Here is a 21,242-nt window from a genome sequence, read left to right on the forward strand (position 1 = left end):
TTCTACATCTGGGGAAGCCAGCGTGGCCACAGAGATTGGGGGTCGGTTTAGTCGGAGGATGGATGGAGAGAATACAGTTTCTTTTCCACGACCAAGCTGTACCACCACACGGTCTCGACTGTGTTGTTTGAAGAGGAAACAGTTGATACAAACGAAAAGTTATGATTTGCTCTTTTGCTACTTGTACTACTTTAATAAAGACCAATTAATGGAGAAACAGCGTTTGGAAGATTTGTTTTTGCTATCTCAGAATGCAGTGTGTGTGTAAGCTATATCTCCACCCCATCGCTGAGCAGTCATGGCCATCGAAGTTGGACTTTGAGAAGGTATAGAAACTGCCATTACAGTGTTCGTGCTGACCATCGAGCACGAATCTACACTAATCCCATTTTTTACTCTCCCTGAATTCTCATTGAACAGATAAAATTCTTAAGGGATTGGACAGGCTAGATGTAGGAAACATGTTCCCGATGTTGGGGGAGTCCAGAACCAGGGGCCACACAGTTTAAGAATAAGGGGTAGGCCATTTAGAACTGAGATGAGGAAAAACTTTTTCAGTCAGAGAGTTGTGAATCTGTGGAATTCTCTGCCACAGAAGGCAGTGGAGGACAATTCTCTAAATGCATTCAAGAGAGAGCTAGATAGAGCTCTTAAGGATAGCGGAGTCAGGGGGTATGGGGAGAAGGCAGGAACGGGGTAGTGATTGAGAATGATCAGCCATGATCACATTGAATGGTGGTGCTGGCTCGAAGGGCCGAATGGCCCCCTCCTGCACCTATTGTCTATTGTCTATGAGGAAAAACGTTTTCACCCAGAGAGTTGTGAATCTGTGGAATTCTCTGCCACAGAGGGCAGTGGAGGCCAATTTAATGGATGTTTTCAAGAGAGAGTTAGATTCAGCTCTTCGGGGTAACGGAATCAAGGGATATGGGGAAAAAGCAAGAACGGGGTACTGATTTTAGATGATCAGCCATGATCACATTGAATGGTGGTGCGTACAGGCTCGAAGGGCCGGATGGCCTCCTCCTGCACCTATTGTCTATGTTTCTCTGTTTCTATGTAACTCCGAAGCAATTGTCTATCCGACTGGCCGACGTGTCTTTGGGACGGGGAGGGAATCAGAGCAGCCAAGAGAAAGTCATGTGGTTGTAAGGAGAACATGTGGACTCCACACGGACAGCAGCCGAGGTCAGGTATCACAAAATGCTGGAGTAACTCAGCACGTCAGGCAGCATCTGGGAATGAAGGAGTGGGTGACGTTTGGGGGTCGAGACCCTTCTTCACCCGAGGTCAGGATCGAACCAGGCACTCAGGAGCTGTGAGGCAGTGACTCTACTAGGCAGGACATTGGTCCACCACGTGGTAGAAGCTCGAAGAAGATGGCAGCTTCTGAAGACTCTGGTCAGAGAGCAGACACACTCTCTTCCACAAAGAGCAACGGAGTTTAGATTTAGATTTAGGATACAGCGCAGAAACAGGCCCTTCGGCCCACCGAGTCCGCGCCGACCAGCGATCCCCGCACATCAACACTATCCTACACACACTAGGGACAATTTTTACATTTGCCCAGCCAATTAACCTACAAACCTGCACGTCTTTGGAGTGTGGGAGGAAACCGAAGATCTCAGAGAAAACCCACGCAGGTCACGGGGAGAACGTACAAACTCCGTACAGACAGCACCCGTGGTCAGGATCGAACCTGAGTCTCCGGCGCTGCATTCGCTGTAAGGCAGCAACTCTACCGCTGCGCCACCGTGCCGACCTGGGATGGTTTTAAATCAGAGATTGAGGGAATTTTGTTCCTTTAAAGAGTCAAGGGAAGCCTTGAGTCAAGTCAAGTCAACTTTATTTGTATAGCACATTTAAACACAACCCACGTTGACCAAAGTGCTGTACATCAGTGCAGGTACTAAGAAACGAACGTACAATGGCACACAAACATAACAGCACATACATAAACAGTTCACAGCGCCCCCTCAGAGGGCCTCAAACGCTAGAGAATAGAAGTAGGTTTTGAGCCTGGACTTAAAGGAGTCGATGGAGGGGGCAGTTCTGATGGGGAGAGGGATGCTGTTCCACAGCCTAGTTTAGTTTAGTTTAGTTTAGACACACAGCGAAGAAACAGGTCCCTTCGGCCCACCGAGTCCGCACCGACCAGCGATCCCTGCACACTAACACTATCCTACACACACTAGGGACAATTTACAATTTTATCAAGCCAATTGACCTACAGATAGACAATAGACAATAGACAATAGACAATAGACAATAGGTGCAGGAGTAGGCCATTCAGCCCTTCGAGCAAGCACCGCCATTCAATGCGATCATGGCTGATCACTCTCAATCAGTACCCCGTTCCTGCCTTCTCCCCATACCCCCTCACTCCGCTATCCTTAAGAGCTCTATCCAGCTCTCTCTTGAAAGCATCCAACGAACTGGCCTCCACTGCCTTCTGAGGCAGAGAATTCCACACCTTCACCACCCTCTGACTGAAAAAGTTCTTCCTCATCTCCGTTCTAAATGGCCTACCCCTTATTCTTAAACTGTGGCCCCTTGTTCTGGACTCCCCCAACATTGGGAACATGTTATCTGCCTCTAATGTGTCCAATCCCCTAATTATCTTATATGTTTCAATAAGATCCCCCCTCATCCTTCTAAATTCCAGTGTATACAAGCCCAATCGCTCCAGCCTTTCAACATACGACAGTCCCGCCATTCCGGGAATTAACCTAGTGAACCTACGCTGCACGCCCTCCATAGCAAGAATATCCTTCCTCAAATTTGGAGACCAAAACTGCACACAGTACTCCAGGTGCGGTCTCACCAGGGCCCGGTACAACTGTAGAAGGACCTCTTTGCTCCTATACTCAACTCCTCTTGTTACGAAGGCCAACATTCCATTGGCTTTCTTCACTGCCTGCTGAACCTGCACGCTTCCTTTCATTGACTGATGCACTAGGACACCCAGATCTCGTTGAACTCCCCCTCCTCCTAACTTGACACCATTCAGATAATAATCTGCCTTTCTATTCTTACTTCCAAAGTGAATAACCTCACACTTACCTACATTAAACTGCATCTGCCATGTATCCGCCCACTCACACAACCTGTCCAAGTCACCCTGCAGCCTTATTGCATCTTCCTCACAATTCACACTACCCCCCAACTTAGTATCATCTGCAAATTTGCTAATGGTACTTTTAATCCCTTCGTCTAAGTCATTAATGTATATCGTAAATAGCTGGGGTCCCAGCACCGAACCTTGCGGTACCCCACTGGTCACTGCCTGCCATTCCGAAAGGGACCCATTTATCCCCACTCTTTGCTTTCTGTCTGTCAACCAATTTTCTATCCATGTCAGTACCCTACCCCCAATACCATGTGCCCTAATTTTGCCCACTAATCTCCTATGTGGGACCTTGTCGAAGGCTTTCTGAAAGTCGAGGTACACCACATCCACTGACTCTCCCTTGTCAATTTTCCTAGTTACATCCTCAAAAAATTCCAGTAGATTTGTCAAGCATGATTTCCCCTTCGTAAATCCATGCTGACTCGGAATGATCCCGTTACTGCTATCCAAATGCTCAGCAATTTCGTCTTTTATAATTGACTCCAGCATCTTCCCCACCACTGATGTCAGACTAACTGGTCTATAATTACCCGTTTTCTCTCTCCCTCCTTTCCTCGCAGTGTGTGAGGAAACCAGAGCTCCCAGGAAAATCCCACAGCCATAGGATGAACGTACAAACTCTGTACAGACAGCACCCGTAGTCAGGATCGAACCCGGGTCTCTGGCGCTGTGAGGCAGCAGCTCTACCCGCTGCGCCACCGTGCCGCCCATGGAGCATAGAAACAGGCCCTTCAGCTCACCGAGTCCATGCCCACCCTGTTGTCTCATGGACGTTCCATTTGCCCACATTTGGCCCTCTGCCTAAGGTCGCCAACCGTCCCGTGTTAGCCGGGACATCCCCTATTGTGGGCTAAATTGGTTTGTCCCGTACGGGATCGCCCTTGTCCCGTATTAGTAGGGGTTGCCAACTTCCTCGCTCCGAAATAAGGGACAAAGGGTGACGTCACCGCCCCGCGCCCCACGTGACCTCACCCAGCCAGCGGCCACATGCTCCCGCTCCACCAATGGCGGAAGCCATTGGTGGAGCGGGAGCATGTGGCCGCTGGCTGGGTGAGGTCACGTGGGGCGCGGGGCGTGGGGCGCGGGGCGATGACGTCACCTTGTCCCGTGTTTGGGAGTGGGGAAGTTGGCAACCCCTACCTCCATCTACACTCTTCCCATCTGTGTTCCTATCCAAATGTCTTTACACGGAGGTAATTGTTGTAGTCGCGTCTATCGCTTCGGCCGACAACTCCCTCTCGATACAGACGACCCTCTGCATGAATGTCCCTGGCATTCTTCTTAAGTCTCTCCATCCTCCCATTCAGTCGACCCTCTTTGGGTTTGGAATCCTCTAACCTGAGGCGAAAGGTGAGGTGAGCTTTGACATTATCTGTGCCAAGCCGGGAGATGTTTCAGGTCTCAAGGAGTTGGGATCATAGGTCGACCTTGATCATGGGGGACCCCTACCACCCCAGTAACGGACTGTTCCAGATGCTACGGTCAGGCAAACGCCTCCGCTGTCACGCTGTGAAAACAGAGAGGATGAGACGGAGTTTCTTCCCACAGGCCATCAGGACTGTCAACTTTTATAACTCCAGAGACTAAATTTTTGCCTACACTATAGTAACTTATTAACTTTATTTATATGCTGTAACTGTAATTCTTTTTTTGTGCACAATCCGCAGGCATTGCCACTTTCATTTCACTGCACATCGTGTATGTGTACGTGACAAATAAACTTGACTTGACTTGACTTGATTGTGGTGGGTGCTAGCACAGACTCAAGGGGCTGAACGGCCTATTTCCAAATTCTGATTTGACTGGGAAATTGGGGAATTTGCGTTCTGTTTCAGCGGGCCTGATTTGAATCGGCTGTGCATGGGTTACTGACTAATGTTTTTTAAGATTTGCTTTAACGCCTGAAGTCATACAGCTGAACAGGTTACTGACATTCGGTAGGAGAATAGTTACGGAACGAGCAGCAGGAGGAACTAACGAAGAATGACAAGACCGCACCCCATCAGACAGTATTGTTACTGGAAAAAGTGACCCTATCCTTATTTAAAACTTTTCTTGATGAAGTTTGTTTCCATCAGAACTTGTTCCACCTTGAAACACAATGTGAACCTGTCGGACTGGTTTTCTCCCCTCCTGGCTCCAGTCTTTCGAGCCAAGAAGCAGTTTTAACAGCGGTCTGGAGAGAACGTCCACACAGTGAATCAGGGCGGCCCCAGAACTTCCAGCAGGTAAGCAGCTCTCTCACCTGTAATGCAACTGTGTATTGTTAATGCTGCTCTGATTACTGCCCAAAGCTGCGGTCTGCATTTTGTCCCCGGCTCTGTGCTTTGGACAGTGTGGGTGTGGGTGTGCCAGGGTCACAGTGTTGCTCAATGCTACATTCCCAGGCTTTCTGCATTCTGCAGTGGAAATCCACAGGGATATTACATTGCCTTACCTCCATGCTACTCCATCCTCAGCCGGGATATAATACAGTCCATTCGGCCCAGGAGGACTGGACAAGCTAGATGCAGGGAAAATGGTCCCAATGTTGGGGGGGGGGAGTCCAGAACCAGGGGCCACACACACAGTCTAAGAATAAAGGGGAGGCCACTTAAAACTGAGGTGAGAAGAAACTTTTTCCACCCAGAGAGTTGTGATTCTGTGGATTTCTCTGCGACAGAGGGCAGTGGAGGCCGATTCACTGGATGAATTTAAGAGAGAGTTAGATAGAGCTCTAGGGGCTAGTGGAATCAAGGGATTTGGGGAGAAGGCAGGCACGGGTTACTGATTGTGGATGATCAGCCATGATCACAATGAGTGGCGGTGCTGGCTCGAAGGGCTGAATGGCCTCCCCCTGCACCTATTTTCTATGTTTCTATGTAAACAGTCCATGTGTCATTTACACCACTCCAGCTTCCAACTGCTGGGAGAATATAAACAATGGGGTGGATGCAGGGTTTTGGGTGTGAGGAGTGGAGGGTGGGATTCAGGGCCTGGTGCTGTGCTGTGCTCCACCAAGACCCGCAGTCTATCATCGAGAAAGACCTCTCTGGCCTTTCTCTTGCCCACAAACACTCTTCAGCTCAGCCCCTCCCCGTGGGACCAAGCTCCAGAGGCTCGCCGACTGCCATTTAAATGGGGAATGTGTCGCTAAGAACTGCAGATGCTGGTTTAAAATCGAAGATAGACACAAAATGTTCAGCGGGACAGGCAGCATCTCTGGAGAGAAGGAATGGGTGACGTCTGACGTCTGAAGGGTCCCGACCCCAAACGTCGCCCATTCCTTCTCACCATTCCCAACAGAGATGAGGAAAAACTTTTTCACCCAGAGAGTTGTAAATCTGTGGAATTCTCTGCCTCAGAAGGCAGTGGAGGCCAATTCATTGGATGCTTTCAAGAGAGAGCTAGATAGAGCTCTTAAGGATAGCAGAGTCAGGGGGTATGGGGAGAAGGCAGGAACGGGGTACTGGTTGTGGATGATCAGCCATGATCACATTGAATGGCGGTGCTGACTCGAAGGGCCGAATGGCCTCCTCCTGCGCCTATTGTCTATTTAAATGCAGAAACTGCTTCTGAAACCCCTGTTTGATTTCACACACTGGCAACCTTGAGAAAAGCCCTTGCCTGCCATCTACACGAGTCCCACCTGCCCGCGCTTGGTCCACATCCTTCCAAACATGTCCCTTCCAAGTACCTGTCTAACTGTGTCTGAAACACTGGGATAGTCCCAGCCTCACCTACCGTCCTTTGCGTGATATGTGAGAGGAAAAACCCACGCAGTCACGAGGAGAACGTGCAAACTCCACACAGACAGCACCCAAGGTCAGGATCAAACCTGCCTCTCTGGCGCAGTGAGGCATTGCTCTGGGCCACTGGGCCACTGGGCCACTTGGCCACTGTGCCACTGTGTGATCAATTTTTTAATATGAGCCATTACTTATTCACCGTCAGAAACCCAGTGTATTTTCTGAGTCGGCTGTGGCCAGCTCCTGGCACCTAACACCTTCATGGCTTAATTTTAGTTTCGTTTAGTGCAGAGATACAGCACGGAAACAGGCCCTTCGGGCCACCGAGTCCGCACCGACCGGCGATCCACGCACACTAACACTATCCCACACACACCACTTACACCGCCAATTAACCTACAAACCCGCACGTCTTTGGAGTGTGGGAGGAAACCGAAGATCTCGGAGAAAACCCACGCAGGTGACGGGGAGATCGTACAAACTCCGTACAGACAGCGCCCGTAGTCGGGATGGAACCCGGGTCTCCGGCGCTGCATTCGCTGTAAGGCAGCAATTCTACCACTGCGCCACCGCGCCGCATAATTTGTTTCAATTGTTACAAAAGATAAAAATAAGGGAGCATATTTGAAATGGGAAATCAGCAGAAAAGAGTCATGTTACTCAGATACAAATGAGGGAAAAGTGCAAAGTGGGTTCTGGAAGCAAGGTCTGATCAGCCAGAAGCCAAGCGTGGTTGACCAAGATCTGATACAAGTCTTGCAATGCTTCCCCACATCAGGGCAGAACAGCGATATGGTGAACAGGGTCGCTGCATCACAACATTGTAGGTTCATTGGCTTGGTAAATGTAAAAATCATCCCTAGCGTGTGTAGGATAGCAGGGATCGCTGGTCGGTGTGGACTCGGTGGGCCAAAGGGCCTGTTTCAGCGCTGTATCTCTAAACTAAACTAAACTCCACTGACCAGTGCAGTCCTGAGCCCGGCTGCTGTCTCTGTGGAGCTTGCATGTTCTCCCTGTAACCGCCTGAGTTTCCCTCGTGAGCCCCGGTTCCCTCCCGCGTTCCAAAGGCGTGCATGATGTGGGGTTAATTGGCTGATGGCAATCGTCCTAAATCAGTGTGTGAGTGGTGTGTAGGAAGGTGCTGGATTAAACCGAAGAAAGACACAGAGTGCTGGAGTAACTCAGCGGGTCAGGCAGCATCTGTGGAGAAGAGGAATGGGTGACGTTTTGCGTTGAGACTCTTCTGTCTCGACCCAAAACGTCACCCATTCCTTCTCCCCAGAGATTGCCCCTGTCCCGCTGAGTTACTCCAGCACTTTGTGTCTATCTTTGGTTCAAACCAGCATCTGCAGTTCCTCCTTACACACCCTGCTCAACCTTTACTGATGTACGTATGCTAAAAATAATCCTTTGTGCCTCTATCCCAATTGTGCCTCCGGTGGATGTGACCTCCCTATTTTACCTTCCAAATATACTCCATTATTTTTATGTCGTGTGACAATCTGTTCAATGTGACCAATGTGGGTATAAAATGCTGGCTTCTAGTGACTTGGAAACTACACTGAAGGTTTCGATGGTAAATAAATAACAGCCCGTATTTAAAGAATTGATCGTATGGTTTGTGACAAATATTTATCCCTGTAAGGCACATATACACACACACACACACACACACACACACACACACACACACACACACACACACACACACACACACACACACACACACACACACACACACACACACACACACACACACACACACACACACACACACACACACACACACACACATACAAGAAGTTGTTTAATGATAGCTAACTGGAGCAGTTGATGATAGTGTAAGAAGGAACTGCAGGTGCCAGTTTAAACCGAAGACAGACACAAAGTGCTGGAGTAACTCAGCGGGACAGGCAGCATCTCTGGAGAGAAGGAATGGGTGACGTTTCGGGTCGATGTGAAGAAGGGTCTCGACCCGAAACGTCACCCATTCCTTCTCTCCAGGGATGCTGCCCGACCCGCTGAGTTACTCCAGCACTTTGTGTCTGTCTACGTTGATGATCGTATTGGACAAAGGAAACTTACTCTTTTGAGAGGAAGTGTAAAACTGAGCACTTGGGAAAAATGTCCGAATTCAGTGAATGATATGGGTCAGGAATGGGGAAAACATCAAGCCACTGTAATACATACAGTGCAACACGTAAAATAACCAGGAAAAGATTAGCAGAAATTAACACGGGAATCTTAGTAACTGAGGCAGGAGAGATTGTGTGAAGGAGGGGCTTGCAGATGCTGGCTTACACTGAAGATGGACACAGCATTCTACTCTTGCAGCTTATCCCCTCACACCTTAGCCCTGTGTCCTCTAGGTTTAGGACCCTCTACCCTGATAGCAGATCCCATGGGTTTAATGGGATTGGTGGGGTGTGGCTCAGCATCTCCAGCTCTGGTTCCCACTCCTTATGAAGGATGTAACTGAGTAGGAGATCAGTGAAGAGTCCCCTAGAGGCAATGTGGAGGTTCAACCTGACTCAGTGGTCTGTCAGTGTAAGAAAATAACTGCAGATGCTGGTACAAATCGAAGGTGTTTATTTCACAAAATGCTGGAGTAACTCAGCAGGTCAGGCAGCATCTCAGGAGAGAGGGAATGGGTGACGTTTCGGGTCGAGACCCTTCGTCAGTCAGTGCCTGCGACCTGGCACCATGTGACGTGAACTCACTGAAACCTTCAACTCAGGGAAGTGAAAGGGCAAATGCCAGAGTGACCATGTCCACGCCGACCAGCGATTGCCCCGAACACTAGCTCTACCCTAAACACCATGGACAATTTACACAAGCCAATTAACCTACAAACCCGCACGTCTTTGGAGTGTAGGAGGAAACCGGAGCACCCGGAGAAAACACATGTGATCACAGGGAGAACGTACAAACTCCGTCCAAACAGCATCCAAGGTCAGGATGGAACCCAGGTCTCAGGCGCTGTGAGGCAGCAACTCTACCGCTGCGCCACCGTGCCGCCCCCAGAGAGAGTGTCATTCAGTCAATAGACAATAGACAATAGGTGCAGGAGGAGGCCATTCGGCCCTTCGAGCCAGCACCGCCATTCAATGTGATCATGGCTGATCATTCTCAACCAGTACCCCGTTCCTGCCTTCTCCCCATACCCCCTGACTCCGCTATCCTTAAGAGCTCTATCTAGCTCTCTCTTGAATGTATTCAGAGAATTGGCCTCCACTGCCTTCTGAGGCAGAGAATTCCACAGATTCACAACTCTCTGACTAAAAAAGTTTTTCCTCATCTCTGTTCTAAATGGCCTACCCCTTATTCTTAAACTGTGGCCCCTGGTTCTGGACTCCCCCAACATTGGGAACATGTTTCCTGCCTCTAACATGTCCAATCCCTTAATAATCTTATACGCTTCGATAAGATCCCCTCTCATCCTTCTAAATTCCAGTGTATACAAACCTAGTCGCTCCAGTCTTTCAACATATGACAGTCCCGCCATTCCGGGAATTAACCTAGTAAACCTACGCTGCACGCCCTCAATAGCAAGAATATCTTTCCTCAAATTTGGAGACCAAAACTGCACACAGTACTCCAGGTGCGGTCTCACTAGGGCCCTGTACAACTGCAGAAGGACCTCTTTGCTCCTATACTCAACTCCTCTTGTTATGAATGCCAACATTCCATTGGCTTTCTTCACTGCCTGCTGTACTTGCATGCTTCTTTTCAGTGACTGATGCACCAAGACACCCAGATCACGTTGTACGTCCCCTTTTCCTAACTTGACACCATTCAAATAATAATCTGCCTTCCTATTCTTACCACCAAAGTGGATAACCTCACACTTATCCACATTAAACTGCATCTGCCATGCATCCGCCCACTCACACAACCTGTCCAAGTCACCCTGCAACCTCATAGCATCTTCCTCACAGTTCACACTGCCACCTAGCTTTGTATCATCGGCAAATTTGCTAATGGTACTTTTAATCCCTTCATCCAAGTCAATGATGTATATTGTAAATAGCTACGGTCCCAACACTGAGCCTTGCGGTACCCCACTAGTCACTGCCTGCCATTCTGAAAGGGACCCATTTATCCCCACTCTTTACTTTCTGTCTGTCAACCAACTTTCTATCCATGTCAGTACCCTACCTCCAATACCATGTGCTCTAATTTTGCCCACTAATCTCCTATGTGGGACCTTGTCGAAGGCTTTCTGAATGTCGAGGTACACCACATCCACCGGCTCTCCCCTGTCAATTTTCCTAGTTACATCCTCAAAAAATTCCAGTAGATTAGTCAAGCATGATTTCCCCTCCGTAAATCAGTATAGAAGTTGGGATGTAATGTTGAAATTGTACAGGGCATTGGTGAGGCCGAATCTGGAGTATGGTGTGCAGTTCTGGTCGCCAAATTATAGGAAGGATGTCGACAAAATGGAGAGGGTACAGAGGAGATTTACTAGAATGTTGCCTGGGTTTCAGCACTTAGGCTACAGAGAGAGGTTGAATAGGTTGGGTCTTTATTCTTTGGAACGTAGAAGGTTGAGGGGGGACTTGATAGAGGTTTTTAAAATTTTGAGAGGGACGGACAGAGTTGACGTGGGTAGGCTTTTCCCTTTGAGAGTGGGGAAGATTCCAACAAGGGGACATAGCTTCAGAATTGAGGGACAAAGGTTTAGGGGTAACATGAGGGGGAACTTCTTTACTCAGAGGGTTGTGGCTGTATGGAATGGGCTTCCGGTGGAAGTGGTGGAGGCTGGCTCGATTTTATTATTTAAGAGTAAATTGGATAGGTATATGGATAGGAGGGGATTGGAGGGTTATGGTCTGAGTGCAGGTAGATGAGACTAGGTCAGGGAGAATGGTCGGCGTGGACTGGTAGGGCCGGACAGGCCTGTTTCCATGCTGTAGTTGTTATATGTTATATGTTATATGTTAAATCCATGCTGACTCGGAATGATCCTGTTACTGCTATCCAAATGCTCCGCAATTTCGTCTTTTATAATTGACTCCAGCATCTTCCCCACCACTGATGTCAGACTAACTGGTCTATAATTTCCCGTTTTCTCTCTCCCTCCTTTCTTGAAAAGTGGGATAACATTTGCTACCCTCCAATCCACAGGAACTGATCCTGAATCTATAGATTGAAAAATAATTACAAATGTGTCCACTATTTCTAGAGCCACCTCCTTAAGTACTCTGGGATGCAGACCATCAGGCCCTGGGGATTTATCAGCCTTCAGTCCCATCAGTCTACCCAAAACCATTTCCTGCCTAATGTGGATTTCCTCCTGTTCCTCTGTCACCCTAGGTTCTCCGGCCCCTAGAACATCTGGGAGATTGTTTGTATCCTCCTCAGTGAAGCCAGATCCAAAGTACCGGTTCAACTCGTCTGCCATTTCCTTGTTCCCCATAATAAATTCCCCTGCTTCTGTCTTCAAGGGACCCACATTTGCCTTGACTATTTTTTTCCTCTTCACATACCTAAAAAAGCTTTTGCTATCCTCCTTTATATTATTGGCTAGTTTACCCTCGTACCTCATCTTTTCTCCCCGTATTGCCTTTTTAGTTATCTTCTGTTACTCTTTAAAAGAGTCCCAATCCTCTGGCTTCCCACTCTTCTTTGCTATGTTATACTTCTTCTCTTTTATTTTTATGCTGTCCCTGACTTCCCTTGTCAGCCACAGGTGTCTCTTACTCCCCTTAGAGTCTTTCCACCTCTTTGGGATAAATTGATCCTGCAACCTCTGCATTATTCCCAGGAATACCTGCCATTGCTGTTCCACAGTCTTCCCTGCTAGGGCCTCCTTCCAGTCAATTTTGGCCAACTCCTGCCTCATGCCTCTGTAATCCCCTTTGTTATACTGTAATACTGACACCTCCGATTTTCCCTTCTGCATTTCCATTTGTAGAGTAAAACTTATCATATTGTGGTCACTGCCTCCTAATGGCTCTTTTACCTCGAGTCCCCTTATCAGATCAGGTTCATTACACAACACTAAATCCAGAATTGCCTTCTCCCTAGTAGGCTCCAGTACAAGCTGTTCTAAGAATCCATCTCGGAGGCACTCTATAAACTCTCTTTCCTGGGGTCCATTACCAACCTGATTTTCCCAGTCTACCTGCATGTTGAAATCTCCCATAACCACCGTAGCATTACATTTGTGACACGCCAATTTTAGCTCCTGATTCAACTTGCACCCTATATCGAGGCTACTGTTTGGGGGCCTGTAGATGACTCCCATTAGGGTCTTTTTACCCTTACAATCCCTCATCTCTATCCATACTGATTATACATCTCCTGATTCTATGTCACTCCTTGCAAGGGAGTGAATATCATTCCTTACCAACAGAGCGACCCCACCCCCTCTCCCCACCTGCCTGTCTTTTCTATAGGTTGTGTACCCCTGAATATTCAGTTCCCAGCCCTGGTCCTCTTGTAGCCATGTCTCAGTGATCCCCACAACATCATACTTGCCAATGTCTAACTGAGCCTCAAGCTCATCCACTTTATTTCTTATACTTCGCGCATTTAAATACAACACTTTAACTTCGGTATTTACCTCCCCTCTCACACCGGTCACAATTGGCCCTGACCTTACTCTCATATCCCTTCTAGAACTTCCCATCCCATTCATACGAGAGTCATTTACAGTTTCTCCTGTATTCGCTTCCCCTTTAACTCCATCTCCATATTCCCAATTTGTCAACCCCTCCCCCCAGTCAGGGCCTTGGCATCGAGGGCATTCATCACAGACATCAGTGGGCACAGAGAGGACCAAGGGATGTGGGGTTAGTGCAGGACACTGGCACTGACCCAGATCAGCTAAGGACAGGGCCAGCATGAAGGGCTGAATGGCCTCTCCCTGCTTGTATATTGTCAATCGTGGCCTCCCGAAACTCACTGGTGGCCGCCAGCCTCCTGAGTTGGGAATTACACTCTTAGAATCAGAGACCTGTTCCACACGGAAACACACCCTTTGGTCCAGTTTCTTTTTTTTTTTTCCTAATCAGATGTGCAGCACTTTGGTCAACGTGGGTTGTTTTAAATGTGCTATACAAATAAAATTGACTTGACTTGACTTGACTCTGTCCATGGCCACAGGTACACTGGAGCTCGTCACCTCCCTGCATTTGGCCCAGAGCTATCGGAACCCTTCCTGTCATTATATCTGTCTCTCAATTGCAAAATGCTAAATTGTTCAACGCATGAAGAATGCCTCCCTCATTTCCTCTTGAGTCACTGATACCAAATTTTGTAATTCAGTTCAGGGAGTTAGGGGCGGGTGTGTATCTCCGTGGACAGACAGGTGCGCGGTCTAATGTACATCAGGATGAACAAGAACAAGAATTAGGGCGGTCACGGTGGAGCAGCGGTAGAGTTGCTGCCTTACAGCGCTTGGAGCACCGGAGACACAGGTTCGATCCTGACTACGGGCGCCATCTGTACGGAGTTTGTACGTTCTCCCCGTGACCTGCGTGGGTTTTCTCCGAGATCTTCGGTTTCCTCCCACACTCCAAAGACGTGCAGGTTTGTAGGTTAGTTGGCTTGGTGTAAATGTAAATTTCTCCCTAGTGTGTGTGGGATAGTGTTAGTGTGCGGGGATCGATGGGCGGGGCGGACTCGGTGGGACAGAGGGCCTGTTTTCGCGCTGTATCTCTATTAAAACAAAATTGGCAAGATCAATGAGAGATGTTGTTGCTACAGGTTCCGATTTTAAAACCTTACATGATTGGGATGCATATTGGGATTTCAGGATCAGTGAGACCAACATGTCCTTGTCTAATGACTTTGTCTTGAGTCTGCTCTCAAAGTGACTCAGGCGTTTGACTGGAGTCTGCTCAGTGAAGGACTGAGATGAGGAAAAGCTTTTTCACCCAGAGAGTTGTGAATCTGTGGAATTCTCTGCCACAGAGGGCAGTGGAGGCCAATTCACTGGATGTTTTCAAGAGAGAGTTAGATTTAGCTCTTCGGGCTAATGGGATCAAAGGATATAGGGAGAGGGCAGGAACGGGGTACTGATTGTGGATGATCAGCCATGATCATATTGAGTGGTGGTGCTGGCTTGAAGGGCCGAATGGCCTCCTCCTGCACCTATTGTCTATGTCTCTATGTTTCTGTGGTGAGATCGGGACATCTCACAAAGAGATGAGGGAAGCCATGTGAAGGATTTTCTCATCAGATTGGAAGAAGAGTCCCGACCCAAAACGTTGTCTATCCATCCCCCCCTCAAGATGCTGCCTGACCTGCTGAGTTCCTCCAGCACTGTGTTTTTTCCCTCTCGTGAGGTTGGGAGCCGTGGAGTGCCAGAGAGGAATATTTGGCACCTTCTTATAACGTGGTTGGGGTGAGCGGGGGATTGATGTGATTTTGCTTCCACGGCAGGTCCTAGCTTAAACGGAAGAGTGATCCATGGAGCTCTGCAGAGGAAGAGCGGGTTTCCTCGTTGCCCTGGCTGGGATTTTCCTGGTCGCTCGCCCCAGCGAGGCTGAGAACTGTACAGCGGACAGCCTGGAGTTTACGGACATGCCACAGCACAACTTCAGCAGGCTGGACGGAGATGCCGGTTCCATCGAGCCCTTGTACAACATGGTCAACCTGTACCTGGACGCTGTGCAGCCCAACCCCTTCCCAACAGGTGAGGCCCAACAGGTGAGGCCCAACAGGTGAGGCCCAACAGGTGAGGCCCAACAGGTGAGGCCTAACAGGTGAGGCCTAACAGGTGAGGCCCAGCAGGTGAGGCCCAACAGGTGAGGCCCAACAGGTGAGGCCCAACAGGTGAGGCCGGCTCCGCTCTGAAGGTCCTTTAACCTGCTTTGAGGAAAGTGTAGGAAGGAACTGCAGATGCTGGTGGCAAAACATGCTCAGGCAGCTTGTCACCCAGCAATAAGCATAGACCATAGATGCAGGAGGAGGCCATTTGGCCCTTCGAACCAGCACCGCAAGGTATGAATATTGATTTCTCCAACTTCAACTTACCCCGGTATTCCCTCTCTGTCCACCCCTCCCCCACCCAAGTCGCACCAGCTTCTCGTTCTCACCCAGCAAGCAGCTCACTACGGCCCGTTTCTTTCATTCGTTTGTTCTATATCTCTCTTCTTCACCGTCTATATCTCTTGTTCCCCTCTCCCCCGACTCTCAGTCTGAAAATGGGTCTCGACCCGAAACGTCGCCCATTCCTTCTCTCCAGAGATGCTGCCTGACCCGCTGAGTTAGTCCAGCATCTTGTGTGTAATTGAAGGCAATGTGTGTTGGTGTTAACCACATGCATTGGATAGGCTGGTGAGGATGGCTGATGATGAGTGTCTTCACTCAAACTATAGCCTGGTGTGTTGGACAGGGAAACTAGGGTTGCCAACTTCCCCACTCCCAAATACGGGACAAAGGGTGACGTCACCGCCCCGCGCCCCACGTGACCTCACCCAGCCAGCGGCCAGGTGCTCCCGCTCCACCAATGGTAGCCGTCCAGGCCGGGTGAGGTCACGTGGGGCGCGGGGCGGTGACGTCACCCTTTGTCCCGTATTTGGGAGTGAGGAAGTTGGCAACCCTACTAATAGGGGACAAGGGCGGTCCCGTACGGGACAAACTAATGTAGCCCAAACTACGGGACGTCCCGGCTAATACGGGACAGGTGGCGACCCTAAGTGAAACCAACCTTCCGCCCATTGACGAACTGTACACTGCGAGGGCCAGGAAGCGAGCGGGCAAGATCATCTCTGACCCCTCTCACCCTGGCCACAAACTCTTTGAAACACTTCCCTCTGGAAGGCGACTCCGGACTGTCAAAGCAGCCACAGCCAGACATAAAAACAGCAGTAGCTCTACTCAACAGCCTAAAGTCTGCAGCCTCGTCTTATTGGACAATAGACAATAGGTGCAGGAGGAGGCCATTCGGCCCTTCGAGCCAGCACCGCCATTCAATGTGATCATGGCTGATCATTCTCAATCAGTACCCCGTTCCTGCCTTCTCCCCATACCCCCTGACTCCGCTATCCTTAAGAGCTCTATCTAGCTCTCTCTTGAATGCATTCAGAGAATTGGCCTCCACTGCCTTCTGAGGCAGAGAATTCCACAGATTTACAACTCTCTGACTGAAAAGGTTTTTCCTCATCTCAGTCCTAAATGGCCTACCCCTTATTCTTAAACTGTGGCCCCTTGTTCTGGACTCCCCCAACATTGGGAACATGTTTCCTGCCTCTAACGTGTCCAACTCCTTAATAATCTTATACGTTTCGATAAGATCCCCTCTCATCCTTCTAAATTCCAGTGTATACAAGCCTAGTCACTCCAGTCTTTCAACATATGACAGTCCCGCCATTCCGGGAATTAACCTAGTAAATCTACGCTGCACGCCCTCAATAGCAAAAATATCCTTCCTCGAATTTGGAGACCAAAACTGCACACAGTACTCCAGGTGTGGCCTCACCAGGGCCCTGTACAACTGTAGAAGGACCTCTTTGCTCCTATACTCAACTCCTCTTGTTATGAAGGCCAACATTCCATTGGCTTTCTTCACTGCCTGCTGTACTTATTCTGGTACTTTATTTTCACATGTGTAGATTATAATGTTTTCTTTCTAATAGTCTGCTGTAGATTGTGTTTTTACCATGCGTGAGCAAAGCTCCAAGTCAAATTCCTTGTACGTATACATACTTGGTCACTAAGTTGATCCTGATTCTGATCCTGATTTCTCTGAAGAAGGGTCTGGACCTGAAACATCACCCATTCCTTCTCTCCAGAGATGCTGCCTGACCTGCTGAGTTACTCCAGCGTTATGTGTCTATCAGCAATTACTCAAGCTGGGCGTGGGGCTAGCTGGCAGCTGGAGCAACTAGTTTGTTCCTGCCACAACGTTCTTGAATTCTGATTCATCACAATCCTCAATTCCACTGTTTGATTCTCAGTTTGGTGTTTGTTACCCAATCACACATCTAACGAGCAGGAAGGAACTGCTGGTTTAAACCGAAGATAGACACAGAATGCTGGAGTAACTCAGCGCCTGGGTCAGGCAGCATCTCTGGAGAGAAGGAATGGGCGACGTTTCGGGTCGGGACCCTTCTTCAGACTGACCCGATACGTCACCCATTCCTTCTCTCCAGATATACTGCCTGTCCCGCTGAGTTACTCCAGCATTTTGTGTCAATATTCATACTGCTGGGTTGTATGCTGCCCATGGAGTTACACAGAATGGATGCAGGCTACGGGTGCTGTCTTTACGGAGTTTGTACGTTCTCCCCGTGACCTGCGTGGGTTTTTCTCCGAGAACTTACCAGATCCCGACAGACCAGAACATTGAGTTATCATTGTTTTGTTCCATTACCATGGGTGACGTATCGGGTCGAGACCCTTCTTCAGACAATATAGTACGCTCACTCACCTGATTACAGAGACAAGGAACTTCAAACCTTAGCAGAGTACCGGACCAGTTTGAGTACTCATTCCTCCTGCACTTCATCTCTTTTCACACTTCTAACTTTCAGCTGACAGCCCCTCGTATTGTACATTACATCAAAACTTAAAGCAGCTCAGTACAAAGACAAACTTACCAGGCACGCTCCCAATAATTGTTTCATTAATCCACAATCACCTGTTTCACGTGGGAGATGATGATGAGACTATAATGGCATTTGGCAGTTGCTTTATTGTGGTAGAAGTGCAAACTCAAAGTACTGAACAAAACAGGGTGGGGGTAAGTTGACTTTCGAAACGTTGCAAAAGGGGTAAACGGGACATAAAAGGTTGGGAACTCCTGCTCTAGGACATGGGGGTTTTGCTTCAGAATCCGTTCTGCGACTGTTGAAATTATAATATCTCACCTCTAATTTATTTTCTGTTTTGTTTCCAGATATTATACGGAACGCATTGAGAGTTCGGGATTACATCAATCAGAATTACCAAGAGGTAAGAATTGTGCACGCCACGCCATGCCACGCCACGCCACGCCATGCCACGCCACGCCACGCCACGCCACGCCACGCCACGCCACGCCATGCCACGCCACGCCACGCCACGCCATGCCACGCCACGCCACGCCACACCACGCCACGCCATGCCACGCCATGCCATGCCACGCCACGCCATGCCACGCCATGCCACGCCACGCCACGCCACGCCACGCCACGCCACGCCACGCCACGCCACGCCACGCCACGCCACGCCACGCCACGCCATGACACGCCACACCACCCTACGCCACGCCACGCTACGCCACGCCACGCCACGCCACGCCACCCCACGCCACGCCACGCCACACCACACCACCCTACGTCACGCCACACCCCGCCACGCCACGCCACGCCACACTACGCCAACACGCCACGCCACGCCACACCACGCCACGCCACCCCACGCCACGCCACGCCATGCCACGCCACGCCACGCCACGCCACGCCACGCCACGCCACGCCACGCCACGCCACGCCACGCCACGCCACACCACACCACCCTACGTCACGCCACACCCCGCCACGCCACGCCACACCACGCCACACCACGCCACGCCACGCCACGCCACGCCACGCCACGCCACGCCACGCCACGCCACGCCACGCCACGCCACGCCACACCACACCACCCTACGCCACGCCACGCCACGCCACGCCACGCCACGCCACGCCACGCCATGCCACGCCACGCCACACCACGTTACGCCACCCCACGCCACGCCACGCCATGACACGCCACACCACCCCACACCACGCCACGCCACGCCATGCCATGACACACCACACCACCCCACACCACGCCACGCCACGCCACGCCATGCCACGCTACGCCACCCCACGCCACGCCACGCCACGCCACGCCACTCCATGCCACGCCACGCCACGCCACGACATGCCACGCCACACCACGTCACGCCACGCCACACCACCCCACGTCACATCACGCCATGACACGCCACACCACACCACGTCATGCCACGCCCTGCCACGCCACGCCACGCCACGCCACGCCACTCCACACCACGCCATGCCACGCCACGCCACACCATACCACACCACACCGCCCCACACCACGCCAGAGAGCCAGGTTCAATCCTGACCTCGGGTGCTGTCTGTGTGGAGTTTGCACGTTCTCCTCCCTGTCATATGTTGAAAGACTGGAGCGACTAGGCTTGTATACACTGGAATTTAGAAGGATGAGAGGGGATCTTATCGAAACGTATAAGATTATTAAGGGGTTGGACACGTTAGAGGCAGGAAACATGTTCCCAATGTTGGGGGAGTCCAGAACCAGGGGCCACAGTTTAAGAATAAGGGGTAGGCCATTTAGAACTGAGATGAAGAAAAACCTTTTCAGTCAGAGAGTTGACCTGTTGAGTTATTCCTGCACTTTGCTGTATTCAGGAGAGAGCTAGATAGAGCTCTTAAGGATAGCGGAGTCAGGGGATTTGGGGAGAAGGCAGGAACGGGGTACTGATTGAGAATGATCAGCCATGATCACATTGAATGGCGGTGCTGGCTCGAAGGGCCGAATGGCCTCCTCCTGCACCTATTGTCTATTGTCTATTGTCTATTGCCTATTGTGACTGTGTAGGTTTCCTCCTGGTGCTCCGGTTTCATCCCGCATTCCAAAGACGTGCGGGTTTGCAGGTTGTGTAAGAAAATAACAGCAGATGCTGGTACAAATCGAAGGTATTTATTTCACAAAATGCTGGAGTAACTCAGCAGGTCAGGCAGCATCTCAGGAGAGAAGGAATGGGTGACGTTTCAGGTCGAGACCCTTCTTCAGACTGATGTCAGGGGGGCGGGACATAGGAAGGATATAGGTGGAGACAGGAAGATAGAGGGAGATCTGGGAAGAGGGAGGGGAAGAGAGGGACAGAGGAACTATCTAAAGTTGGAGAAGTCGACGTTCATACCGCTGGGCTGCAGGCTGCCCAGGCGAAATATGAGGTGCTGTTCCTCCAATTTCCGGTGGGCCTCACTAAGGCACTGGAGGAGGCCCATGACAGAAAGGTCAGACCGGGAATGGGAGGGGGAGTTGAAGTGCTCAGCCACCGGGAGATCAGGTTAATCGGCTCCTCTGTAAATTGCCCCCTAGTGTGTAGGGAGCGGATAGGAAAGTGGGAGAACATGGAACTAGTAGAAAGGGGTGATGGCTGGTCGGCGTGGACTCGGTGAAGAGCTGAAGGGAGGGTTGCCAACTTCCTCACTCCCAAACACGGGACAAAGGGTGACGTCACCGCCCAGCGCCCCACGTGACCTCACCCCGCCCGGGCGGCCGCCATTGGTGGAGCGGGAGCACGTGGTCGCTGGCTGAGTGAGGTCACGTGGGGCGCGGGGCGGTGACGTCACCCTTTGAGGTCACGTGGGGCGGTGATGTCACCCTTTGTCCCGTATTTGGGAGCGAGGAAGTTGGCAACCCTACTA

General features: G+C 50.2%; 1 protein-coding gene across 1 annotated transcript in view; it reads left to right on the forward strand.

The window, feature by feature from the left end:
• The first annotated feature begins 5,270 nt into the window (after positions 1-5,270).
• LOC144610395 (prominin-2-like) overlaps positions 5,271-21,242 on the forward strand; it is a 37,490-nt gene continuing 21,518 nt past the window's right edge. The window contains exons 1-3 of the mRNA XM_078429030.1: positions 5,271-5,358; positions 15,253-15,505; positions 18,713-18,768. Of these exons, the coding sequence (XP_078285156.1) occupies positions 15,280-15,505; positions 18,713-18,768 (282 nt within the window). The 5' untranslated portion in view covers positions 5,271-5,358; positions 15,253-15,279. The remainder of the gene's footprint in view (positions 5,359-15,252; positions 15,506-18,712; positions 18,769-21,242) is intronic.

Source organism: Rhinoraja longicauda, chromosome 36 (genome assembly GCF_053455715.1).
Source record: "Rhinoraja longicauda isolate Sanriku21f chromosome 36, sRhiLon1.1, whole genome shotgun sequence".
Taxonomy (NCBI): Eukaryota; Metazoa; Chordata; class Chondrichthyes; order Rajiformes; family Arhynchobatidae; genus Rhinoraja; species Rhinoraja longicauda.